The 13,351-nt window shown below is 43.0% G+C and overlaps 1 protein-coding gene across 1 annotated transcript in view; it reads left to right on the top strand.

The window, feature by feature from the left end:
* The window catches only part of LOC137433168 (uncharacterized), a 182,872-nt gene that overhangs the window by 122,917 nt on the left and 46,604 nt on the right, over positions 1 to 13,351 (top strand). Inside the window, exons 10-13 of the mRNA XM_078782663.1 lie at positions 2,558 to 2,608; positions 5,029 to 5,175; positions 7,554 to 7,676; positions 7,818 to 7,897. Of these exons, the coding sequence (XP_078638789.1) occupies positions 2,558 to 2,608; positions 5,029 to 5,175; positions 7,554 to 7,676; positions 7,818 to 7,897 (401 nt within the window). The remainder of the gene's footprint in view (positions 1 to 2,557; positions 2,609 to 5,028; positions 5,176 to 7,553; positions 7,677 to 7,817; positions 7,898 to 13,351) is intronic.

Raw genomic sequence — 13,351 nt, forward strand, 5'->3', positions numbered from 1 at the left:
TTGGACCACCATATTTGATGCAATATAGGGTATTGTACCTACCTACAGTCACGTGAAAAAGTAAGTACACCCCATGTAAAGTTTTGACTTTTTCAACATATTTCAACATACAGCTATTTGATCTTCATTTCAACAATATTGATAGATAAAGGTGATATAATAAGTCTTTACTTTTTTGCTTCCCTGGGTCTTTACTTTAAAGTATTTACTTTTTCCACATGCAAAATTTGCATTTATGTTTATTTAAATTGTACAATGGACTAAAAAATGTAAATGTTTCATGATATTTGTTACATTACATCACCTTTATCTACCAATATTGTGGAAATGAAGATCAAATAGCTGTATGTTGAAATATGTTGAAAAAGTCAAAACTTTACATGGGGTGTACTTACTTTTTCAAGTGACTGTATATATATATATATATATATATATATATATATATATATATATATATATATATATATATATATATATATATATATATATATATATATATATATATATATATACACATATATACATATATACATATACATACATACATACATACATACAGAGTGGTCCAGATTGGGCACATTTTGAAGAACAATACCTGCAACAAACAACTAAGTTTATTATTATTTGGTGCAAAATAAAACATGATTACTCATTAAACAGTCTGATCAGTCTGATATACATGAAACAGATCAGCTCAAATGTTCAAACTGCACTCTGACACACAGTTCTGTATGTTTCAGTCGTTAAGGCAGCAGTCTCATTGCGGATGAATTGTTTTAAGTCTCTAAGGGTCGTAGGATTCCTCGCATATACTTTGTGTTTGAGGAAACCCCAAAGGAAGAAATTACAGGGTGTTGTTAAATCACAAGACCGCGGCGGCCATTCAACCGGACCACGACGGCCAATCCATTTGTCTGTAAAGTTCAAATCAAGGGCCTGGTGTACACTGGCAGCATAATGAGCAGGCGTACCATCATGCATGAACCATATTTGGCCATCATTGAGTGGAAATACATGCTGCTCCAGCATTAGAAGGTTATTTACAGCATTCATATATTCTTCGAAAAATATTGGTCCAACAATGCCTCCAGAAGAGATACTTGCCCAGACAAACATACTAGCTTGATACTGGACGCTGTGCTGAACAGTAAATCGTGGGTTGTCTACTGCCCATATGACGCAATTATGATGATTCACAGAACCAGATAAGGTAAACTTGGATTCATCTGAGCACAAGATCCTGTTCTGCAAATCATTGTCCAAATCCATTAACCCAAGCAATGTCTCACTTGCCTCAACACGCCTGTCAAAATCATCCTCATATAGTTGGTGAATTAACATGGGTATGTATGGTTTCGCATTAAGGTCTTTTAGTATTCTTTAAATCGATGATCGGCTTATGTTGGTGACGTTTGATGAACGACAAGTTGATAATGGTGTGTTACTGTCGAGTTGTTGTTGAATGACCGCTCTACTTTCCTCAGTTCGAACAGTACGGGACCTTCCAGGTGACTGTTTTGGAAGAATGCTGCCGGTTTCATCAAACTGCTTGTTTATTCTGCCGATGGTTCTTCTGTCAATTGCGTCGGCGCCACATTCTTTTACAAGTTGTCTATGAACTTCAGTCGATTTTCCAGATGCAGAATACAAGCGTACAGCACGAATCTTCTGTCTCACGATATCCTCCATCATATCAGGGTGTATAATTCACAATGAACTGATCTAATGCAAAGACAAACGCGTGCAGCACAGTGACCCCAATCCATATCACATGATGCTTGTGCATGTTAAAGCAGTCACATCCATTTACGAGTAATGATGTTTTGTTTTGCACCAAAGAACAATAATAAACTTAGTTGTTTGTTGCAGGTATCGTTCTTCAAAATGTGCCCAGGGTTTCTGGATCACCCTGTGTATATATATATATATGCCTTGGCCTAGTTATTCCTGGAACTTTTGTTCTCTGAATAGCATGTTCCTTTGTCTTTTTAACTTCTTCCTCAAACCACTGAAATTTCACTTGCTTCCCCCGTGGTGGGCTAGCGGCTAGGGTGCCAGCTTAGGATCCAAGGATCCTGGGTTCGAATCCCGGTCGATCGCTGAATTAACGCCAGGGGGGTTGACTCAGCCTGTCATCCTTCCGAGGTCGGCAAATTGAGTACCAGTACACTGGTAATTCCCTGGTTATCGTAAAAAGGCGACAAACAGGGTTGGCGGCAGGAAGGGCATCCGGCCGTAAAACATTGCTTCAAAAAGGGGACCAAAAAACAACAACAACCACGGTCCCCGAAAAGGCCAACTCCCGCTTTGCAGGGAAAAATGGCCTCTAAACGGTGGGTTTTTTTTTTTTAGAAGAAGGAATGGTGCAATATACTTCATGATATCCACCATAATTTCGTACAAAATGTTGTAACTGCATTGTAACTGTGCTTGTTACCAAAGGCTTGTTACCAAAATAACTACAAATGTTATTAACAATGTGAATAATAACCCTGTATGTTTTCTTACTGCCATTATGCTTTTGCTAATGCAGGATGCTCTTTTGTCATTCATTCAGGCCCTGACATGGCGAGATGAAGCTCAATCAATGTACTCTCAATGTATGCAGGTGAGTTGTATGAATTTGCCACCCTATCCTAGAATTATTGGTTACTTACTCACAGAAGCCCATGGTAAAAAATACTCCAACAGAAAGGCCTTAACATTATAACATAGAAAGAAAGATAAGAGAAGATCGGACACCCTCCCTCTGGAGAAGCAGAGTTTGCGATGACATTGTACACTGTTGCTCAGCACACTGACGGGCGTGAAGACTGCGTGGTGTGAACATCCAGCCCAGTGTGGGTAATGTGAGCGCAGTCGCACTTCTTCCCCCCGGAGAAGCAAAGTTTGCGTTCTTAGGGATCTTAGCCGACGGCGTTGGGAAAATCAAGGAGTGGTTTGCACCATGGGACAACATCCCACATCCGGCGTATTGTTATTATATAGATCAGAAAGATTATTATATAGAAAAATAAAAGAAGAAGATACATAGAAGAGAAGATTTGGCACTCTCTCCCCAGTGAAGCAGGGTTCACTACGACCTTGTACACTGTTGCTCAGCACACTGACAGGGCGTGAAGACCCAGGGAAGCAAAGTTTGCTTTCTTAGCGATGTGGACATCGAAGTTGATGGTGACGGGAAAATCGAAGAGTGGTTTTCACCATGGGACGACATCCCGCCTCCAACTGGAGGGTCAGCTTTGGGGGAGGGAGGGCATTGGGGAAAAAGCCTTTAGCTCCAAAAGGATGGATCACCTCGACACCTTCGCAAATTATTGTATAGATTAGGCTCATGGCTCTCGACAAGCTCAACTTGAGTCTCCTACATTTATCCTATTCCTGATCATATCGCACTCCATGTGCATTGCTTACAAAAAGGCAACTAAAATATGTGAAATGCATATACAATATTTGACCACCGTAATACCCAAAGGTGGGCGGTCCACTTCGAAAGTCCGCTTATCCGCTGCAGCGGACTAACGTTTTCGAAGCGGATAAGCGAATCGGACCAAACCCCGGAAACCGAAGCGGATAAGCGTAAGCGGACTACCGAAAAATTAAAGCGCATCGCGATTCGCCAAATCAGCTGTTAGCCTGAGCCGTTACTCTAGAATTGTGAATATTTATTTAAGTGAATAATAAGTGAAAACTGAATATTTTATTGGACGCTAGAGCGGCAATAACGTCAAGATGGAGAGATTTCTGACTCTCCAGCCCAGCGGCAGTGCCAGGGACAGGCACACGAGCGACGCAAACCAGCAGTCCCAGCACAGCGACATCCACAACCCGGCGGTCAACATGATGGGGGACGTGGAGGACATTCAGGAGATCTGTGCCCTGACCCCTCAGCTCGCGCGCAGCGAGAGCAGGATGTCGCTGGACTCAATCGACTGGTCGAGGAAGCCGCTGAGGGGGAACCCGGGGCTCTCGCCCAATCTCTTCCCGCTCGAGTTCCGTGATGCTTGGGTAACTCTATTTCTCAGGCATAACACGCCGCTCCCGAGCTCTGCCTCGGTCGAGCGCGTGTTCAGCTACGGGTCGGACATCCTCAGGCCTAAGAGGTCGGCCCTGGCTGCACCGAACTTCGAGGCCCTCGTCTTCATGAAGGGCAACCTCCAAATCCTCAAGAAGGCCCACGAGGTGGAGGAGGAAGACGAGGACTAGTCAACAGACTGCTAGTCTGTTGACTAGTAGACTCTCTTGTCAAAGAAAGGACGGGCAAATTGATTTTTCTTTAATGTAACTTGCATATATTAAAATGATATTTAAATTAACTGTAGAGTAGAGTAGAGTCGAGTGGAAAACTTTATTTCAATAAATTTTGAATAAATTTTATTTAAATAAAAATGTATATTTTTGATCTTAAAAGCTTTGTTTGTCTTTGTAGTAGTTAGAAATGGCTATTTAGGCTTTAAAAGCATTAAATTCCCTTTAGAAACGTCAAAAATCGCTTTAAAAACGTCGAAGCGCTTTAAAAAAATCGAATCGAAGCGGATAAGCGGATAAGCGGTAAGCGGACTAAGATTTTCGGCCGCTGAAGCGGATAAGCGAATCGGACTACACGGGCTGGCGGAGCGGATAAGCGGTAAGCGGACTTAAAATTTTCCGAATCGCGCCCACCTTTAGTAATACCCCCAAATTACTATTTTCATTACTCTTTGTCTTTATCAATCAGACTTTGCTGATGTTTTGATCGTTAAGTTATATTTCTGTGACCAAGGACTGTCTTTTGTTATGATGAAGAACTGATGCTCGAAACAACAGCCACACCATTTCTCATGCCGGTAAATATGCTCGTATCAACTTTTAATTAAAAAAAAAATCCATTGTTTATCTTGTCCATCTCCACAGACGGACACTAGCCTTCACAGAGATGAGTATTCCGTTTTATCAACCGAGGTGCTGCTGCACCACATTGCACTTGCAGTTTACAAAATCACAAACTCAAGTTGAATCTTCTGGTATCTTTTTTTTCTTCTTCTTCAGGAGAAAGATCGCTATCGCCGACAAGTTCGTGAACTTGAGGAGAAGACAGACTCTCTTCAGCATATAATCTCCAAAGCAGAGTCTACTCTGTGTTTCGATAAGGACAAGCGTAGATATAGCGAGCTTCCCATGAGCAAATCTGAGCCGGTGAGGATTCCGCAATTTATGTTTATTATACACAAAAACAAAACTTGTATAAGAGGATGGTGGGATATCATGTTGGCAATGGAGTAGTCTGGAATGAGACTTGTGAATATAATGTCTGTAGATAACAGGGGAGGGGGGGGGATGGTGAATTAACAAATATATCACGAGTCGTGATGATGATGAGATGGCAATGAGCTGTCACTTTGTGGCACTAGAGGGAAAATTGTTTTTTTATTTTCATATCATAAATAATATGCACATAACTCATTCATATTCATGACCCTTGAAGCACTGTAGCTGGTGATGCTTTATGAGTGTCAGAGAGGAGTTCACACCTCCATTGTTTTGACTGACAGAGTTTTGCTAACTACCTTAGTTGATTTAGGGATCATGGGGACTCACTCCTATTGAGAGGAGTGGTCCAATGGTATGACCATGCATTGTGGCCCTTCGGGGTCAGGATGCATGTGTTTGAATGACCATGTGCTTCAGCCTTGGGGTTGAGGCGCATGTGTAATGTTATTGGGACAGCCTTGATAGACGTTGTGCCTTGGCCATGGGGTCAAGGTGCACGTCCAAGGCTGTTCAAATGTTTGATTTTTTACCTTTTTTCATCGTAAAAAAGGCAGGCCTTAGCTCTGGCCTCATAAGAACCTCAGTTGATTTAGCTTGGTCTTATACTCCAAATCGACTTACTTATGAATGAAGGAAATAAAACTGGTGAAATTAGCCAATTTGACTTGTGCTTCACATCGACTTATACACCGGAAAATACGGTACTTCCTTGTTTTTTCTAAAATATTGGAAAACATTGTATTTGAAAGAGTAATTTAACTTCCTGATAAAAATGATATTCTTTTCAAAATCTCGTATTGATTTCACACTAATGATTCCATATCAATGGCTTTAATTGATCTTACAAATAATGTTATAGATGCCTTCGAAAATGTCATTCATTTCAGGTATTTCTGTTGACCTGTCAAAGGCATATCGACACTATTACCATAATACAGTATTATGTTATCTAAATTGCAAAATTACTGCATTCGGGGGAGAGAGGTGTGGGGCAGAGGGGTTACACATGACCGGTCCGCTAGTTATTTGAATGACCACTTGCAGTGTATATGAATATGAATGAATGATCGTTTTAAGGCCATTTTTCCCCGCTAAAGCGGGGGTTAGCCTTGTGGACCCCATGCCCTCATGGTTCCCTTTTTGAGGCAATGTTTTTTTTTTGGTTATGGCCGGATGCCCTTCCTGGCACCAACTGCAGTGTAATAAATGCAAATTGTCTACATCTCAACATAGGATAATATAGCAAGAGGAATACCTCAGGGGTCACTTTTGGGACCACAGCTTTTCATTCTGTATATAATTGATATTCATAAAACATCTGATTTAATGTCTTTCATTTTGAATGCTGATGACACTAATATTTACCTCCGCCACCAAAGGTGGGTGGAGGTTCTGTTTTCAACGAATTCTGTTTGTTTGTTTGTGAACAGGATATCTTAAAAGGTTGTGGACGGATTCGAACGAAATTAGTTGGAGAGGTTGAGTATGTGACAAGGACGAAATGATTAGATTTTGGTGAAGATCCAGTTCGGGATCCGATCATTTTTGAAAAAGTTTTGTATCCCACTGATAGGTCGGATCTGGATTCGGACCTGAACCAAAATCTAATCGGCTTGTTCTGGTCACTTATCTAATTCATCCACTAAGTTCAGTCATACTTTGTCCACACCTTTTTGAAATATCATGTTAAATATCGGTTTTAGCCCTATCACTCAATGGTGAAGAATCAGTTAAAAATTATCTGATCCGAATCCAGGATTCGAATCTTCACCAACATCTCATCATTTCGTCCTCGTCACATACCCAAACTTTCCACCAAATTTCGTCCGTATCCGTCCACAACTTTTTGAGATATCCTGTAAACAGACAGACAGACAAACAGACACGGGCGAAAACATAACCTCCATCCACCTTTGGTGGTGTTGGTAATAATAAACTTCTGTAGCACAACACAAGGAGAGGAATTGCGTGACAAGGGTGGGAATGATCTCAGCAGGAGTAGTATAGTAAAATTCAGTCATGGAAATAGGAGACACCATGGGGTAATGGCTGATGGTAGACTTGAAATTATGTTGGTGGTGCTTAAGAAATTGGACTCGGGAAGACAGTTCGTTGGTGAGAAAAAAGTGGCATGAAAAAAATGGAGGTAAGTGTTGAGGTTTCTGACTTAATGCATGGGATCTGAAGGGAGGGGGTTGTGCGGGAAGTTGTCTGCTGTTGTGTATGGCAGGTTGCATCGGTGAATTCCACAATAACTGTCATTTCTTTTTGTCTTTTTCCACCATTTCCACCTCAATTTTCAGAACCTCTGTTACAAAAACCCCAGTGATTGCTCATCTCCTACCGAAAGCATTTCATCCTCCAGCGATTTATCTACCATTAACATGTGTAGTACTTCTCTGCCAACTTCTGCCTTTAGCTTAACGGTGAGAAACACCAAAATGTACCCGCCTTTTAAAAACCCTCAATCGCCTGCTGGAATCTTGTATTTTTTGGACTGAAACGCTTTGTATCCAATGATGTCCAGTAAACTTTCATCTGTTTTTTGTTGAATCAATGGAGTGCAGAAAAGCCTGCAAATGAAGGCACCGAGTGAGTCATGCCTTCCTTTGCTGCTCAGCTCACCGGAACATCATCAATCTTTAAGGTAATGGGATAAATTATACCAAAATGTTGAATGTTCACATCGTAGCATTGGCTTAGGTTTAGTAGGTCTGCGATAAAGTGTTAGCGTCGTAGCATGTCGGTGATAAACTTTCATGAGGCTGCATGCTATATTGAGGCATGAAAGGTGACGTTCAATTCATAGTCATGCAGTTGGCTTCCCAGATTTCAACGTTTTGGTCATTTCTTTTTTTTTTTTTAACATGATTTTTTTTCATAACATTTTGATTTTAACATTTTAAAAAATTTAATTGGTCGTACAAAATCAAAAAATTGCTGAAAGAATTGCCAAAGGTTCGGCTTGTGTGTGTGTGTACAGCATTAAAATTATATTTATAATAACTAGTACACCCATTCCCTAACGGAGCTGCAGGAAGGGTCATTCCTCTCTGGGGTACATAGATTACAGTAGATCAAGGGTCAGGCCTCAAGAACATTGGGTGTTTGTTCATTTACCATGTTTCTTGTGGACAGTTCACCAAGTGGTTTAAGCATTCGAGCAAGCACTCCATTCACAACCGTTAAGGAACGGCTGGCTTGGCAAGCGCTAGCTAGCTGCTTAGTAATAAGCACACTCCAGGTTTCCTCCCTTTCAGTTTAGTGCTAAACAGCAGGAGCGACTGTTTCAAAAGGTAATCAAATGTGTTTGTGGTTGATAATATTTTTTACTTGTGGTAGGGGTGCTCCCACCAAAATAGCACAATAAGCTGTTTATACACGTTAACACAGCGTTTGGTCAAGGAGGCAAAACCCTTTGGGGAGACGGGATATTATTCGTATTAATATTGTTTTGTAATAACATTAATATTATGCTATTATATATTTGTGTTGTTGTTACTTATGTTATTAGAAGTGGCTTTGGAAAAACGCCACAATCATGCTATCTTAACACGGATATACACCTCAACACGCATCCCCCTTTGCTGTGAAACCCCTTTAAGGTGGGGAAGAAAGGGATTGGGGGAGTTAAAGACACCAAATTGCGTATTTTAGTATGATTCCTCCCATTATTTTATTTTTTTTGCATTTGTTTCAATTAAATGTGGGTTGTGGTGTTTAAGCAACTAATTACATTTATTAAAGCCCTACTTTTTTTTTTGTTCACATTGACTTTGTAAAATGCATGCATTCATGTTGTGACCATTCACCTCATGAAGGTAATTGCAAGAAGTGTTCAAAGCATCTGTCAACCTTCTGAACATCTTTACCTGTTTTGGAGAAAAATAATAGGAGGTATTACTTTTAAACATACCCTCGTACTTATCATTATTCTTCAAAGTAACTTGATGTAACTTAACTTCTACATCCCTTTTATACTTAACTTGCGTATTTCGTACATCAGCAATGGTCATGAACAAATTCCCAAAATCCTGTCTTGGTAACTCTGCTGTCAAGGCATGTGCCAATCACTAAGTTTATTCCTCACCATGAGACTGCTTCAGCAGCAAGGAATCTCTTCTTTCCTGCCCAGGTGTGTGTGATTCATCACCATCCTCCTTTCTAAATGGTTATCCATGCGTGCCCATCCCACCCTGTATTTCCTTTGGTAATTGTAGTGTGGCTTTGCTTTGCTGCACTGGTGCATTGATGTGTTCTGCCTCTTTCCTTTCAAAGTTCCCTCTCCCCTCCATATTTCCCCCTTTTGGCTTCCACCCCACTTATTTTTTCTTTGTTTACTCCCCTTTTTCAGGCTTCTAATCGCACCCCCCTTTGCACTCTATTTTATTATTGCTCATTTTTTTTCTTTACAGCAGCAAGGCTCATGTAAATGGTTTCCATCTCCCCTCCCCCTAAATCACTTTGACCTTACAGGTTTCTACCTCTTCTTTCCTCTTTCAAGACACCTTCATGCTTCCAGGTCTCCAGTCATTGTGGAGCGAAGATGATTCTTGATAAGTTTGACCCTGCTAAATGTCTGTAGAATTGGTAGTGTCCCCAAGGTGCAATACAGTTTTGTAAGATCGGCCTAAGTGCACTCCAGTGTGTTCCTGATTATGAATTTAAGCACACTCTGTGTATTTGTTTCAATACTATCGGTAGCAGTCCATTGCTGGTACAGTGTTCAAATCACCTGGTGTTGGCCTAATGGTTAGGGCGGCGGGCTTGGGATCCTAAGGTTCTGAGTACGAATCCCGTTGAATTAACGCCAGGTGGGGTTGAGTCAGCCTGTCGTCCTTCCGAGGTCGGCAAAATGAGTACCAGACAACTGGTTATCAAGAGGCATTGCATCAGTGGCAGACGCGCCCACAGAAAAATGATACAACCAGCAGCCGGGTGGCTGCACTGCACACGAACCACCCACAGTGTTGAATTTTTTTTTATACTCCACCAGAAGTTGGTCAGCATTAATGACCCTTTCATAGTGTTTGGCCAGTCATCTTACTTTGTCTTCTACACCTCTATCCTGGAAGTGACATGGCATCAGGGCTGCAAAATGTGCCACTGCCTTTCTGAAATCTTCAAACCATTCATTAATTTGCTGAATCACCGCATCATGGACTTTGGAAATCTAGAAACGGGGTCTTCAATGGGCTGATCTAGGGCCAGTTCACCCACTAGTTATTTTCGCCTCCTCTGGCGCATTGTGTTAAATGCAGAAGAAATGTCATATTTTGCTGCTGCTTCTTGTGCTGCAGCGTGGAACCTCTCGAAATACATGTCCGTTCGATTCTTACTGATTTTTTCTTCCATTAACGACATGAACGCTGCAGCGTTATGACAGTCCATGTCTGCTGACAGGAGATATTTTTTATAGGGAATTCGTTGCCGTCAATATATTGTTGCGGATATGGGATTTACATCCATCCATATCCGCTTGTAAATATTCCCCTATTTCCTCAATACTCCCCAACTCTCCCCAATCCCTCAATCCCTATTCCCACTTTCTGTAACCAACACTCTGTAGACCCGACCTCCCCCTATTTCCCCCCATTGAATGTCGCATCCAGGTCCACCGCATCTCATGTAGACAACTATAGGACATCTTGCTAGTTATTCTTAGTCTATGTCAGTTAAGGATTCGTTTCCATTTATTCTGACCCTTCGTTGCACCAGAATGTGATTGTATGGCACCATTAGGAAGTTTAGGACCTCCCAATACCTCCCCGCAGCTCTTCCTCACAGTTCTCAGTAACAACAACAACAGTAACAACAACAACAACAACAACAACCACGAGCGCGGGGAGTGCGCGTCCTCACTCCGGCTTGGTTGGCTTGGTTTGGTTGGCCATGTGCTCGACGGGGTTAACAAACAGGGGCTCCCTGTCGGCCCCTCGTCAAGGGCGGAGCCCGGTAATCCCCGCACCCAATGGAAGCGGCGGACCGGCCCCCAGTTGGGGCGGAACCAACCAGCCGAGGGCGTGTCACTCCCCGTTGAGCATGCGCAGCAGAGGGAGTGGTGACGTCAGATGCGCGCAGAGCTGAAGGAGAAAGGACGCACCCTCCGAGCGCCGAGAGACCTCTGCCATTAAGAAAGACCTCCCAAAGACTGAGCTGTATCCTGTCCCCGAGCCAAGGTGCACCTTGTGCCATCGGTCTACCTGCCATCAATCCCTGTGTGAGTCAGCCTTGTCCGTTTGTCCGTGGTCTGTCTGGGATTAAGTAAGCCAGTTAGATAAGCTAATCTTTGCACTGTGTCACCTGCTGTAAATAACCTTGACTGCTCCTTTTCGTTTGTGTGGTATAAATAATAAATCCTGTTCCTCTTCTGTACGTCTTCGTCCTCTTCTTCCTCTTTCCATTCGATCGCTTTAGAGTTTTCCCCAATTGAATACCTGTGACGCGATTTGGCCAACGTTCGGGGTAATCGGGTTAACTGTACGAACACGGCGGCCATTCCGCTCGGTCAAGCAACATCTTTAGCCGTGTCCGTAACAATTTGGTGTCAGGAAGTGAGATTGGACCCGAAGCGCGCTTCACACGCTCGAAATTATTAACTGTGAAATTTGTTTTGTTTTAAAATAAAAATACGAATTTTGAAATCGCGCCATGGACAATCAAGGCGATCGGATGTCGGTGGGGGAGATAGACGGGTTAGGGGTAACCCAGGATCAGAGGGGAGAAATGGAGGAGAGCAATGAGGAGGCGGTTGAGGGGGTATCAGAAGCACAAAATGGCGGCCTCGCGCACATGGTTATTGTGGTGCCAAATTTAGCCACGCCCGTGACCGTAACAGCGCCGCCGATGGATTGGGGCCTTTTTATGATCCAAATGAAGGCCCTTATGGATGCTCAGAGTGAGCAAATGAAGGCTCAGAGTGAGCAAATGAATGCTCAGAGTGAGCAAATAAGGGCTCAGAGTGAGCAATTGGGGGTAATGGGGGGCGAAATGGGGGGCAAAATGGGAGAAATGGGGGGCAAAATGGGAGAAATGGGGGAACGGCTAGAAGCTAAAATTGAGGGGTTAGACAATGGGATAAAAGAGGTAAAGAATGGGTTAACGGGGGTGGAAAATAGAATGGCTGCCCAGGAGAATCAGTTAGAGGGGGTGAAAAATGGGTTAATGGGGTTAGAAAATAGGATGGAAGACAAATTACGGGAAATAGGGGAGCAATCCGCCCGGGAAATCGAACAGATGGGGAACCAGATGGAGGAGATGAAGGAGGGGATACAACGAGGTGTAGGTGAGGAGGTCTCGGGGCTACGCGAGGAGGTAAAGCGAGGTGAGAAGCGTATGGAGAAAGAGGTGAGAAATGGGATGGCAAAGTTATAAGGGGGAATAGAAGATCTGACGGAGGAGGTGGAACAGCTGACAGAGGGACAGACGGAGTTAGTGGAGCAGGTTCAAAAGAACACTGCGGTACTAGGAGGGTTAAAGGCGACACAAAAAGAAATTTAAAATGACTTAATAGCGACACAGAGGCAATGTCAGATGGTACGTGAGGGACTGACAATGAGGTTGGATGAGGTGACAGAAGTAATGGAGACAAAGGACCGGCAGGTGAGGATGCACATAGAGACGGTCACGGTAGCCTTAGAGGACGAACTTGAGGAGACGCACCGGGGAATAAAAGAGGTGAAGCAAAAGTTAAAGGAGGTGTTAGAGGGGGTGAGTGAAATTAAGAAGGGACGGACAGAAACTAAGAGGGAGATAAAGGAGGAAGTAATGGAATATGTACAAGGTCGGTGCTCAACTCATGATGTGCTGCTCACTGACCAAATAAAGAGGTTGCAGGTGGCAGAAGAGGTGCGACGACGAGGTGCCAAGGTGAGTGGCGATATAATCGGAAATGTACATGATGTGAGGAAAGCTTCAGTCGGCTTGGGGGTTGATGTGGACCCGGGTGTTCGTGAGTGGCCATTGGTGAAGTGTGCGACAGGTCTGGTGTGCGAAAAACGAGGTGTGCGAGAATGTCCGACCATGGGGTGTGTGAGGAAAAAGTGTGCGCCGACCAGTGAGTGTGCTGTCGAAAGTGAGTCGGTCGTAGCGCGTGTGCGAG

Source organism: Myxine glutinosa, chromosome 1, assembly GCF_964187855.1.
Source record: "Myxine glutinosa chromosome 1, kmMyxGlut1.1, whole genome shotgun sequence".
Classification (NCBI taxonomy): Eukaryota; Metazoa; Chordata; class Myxini; order Myxiniformes; family Myxinidae; genus Myxine; species Myxine glutinosa.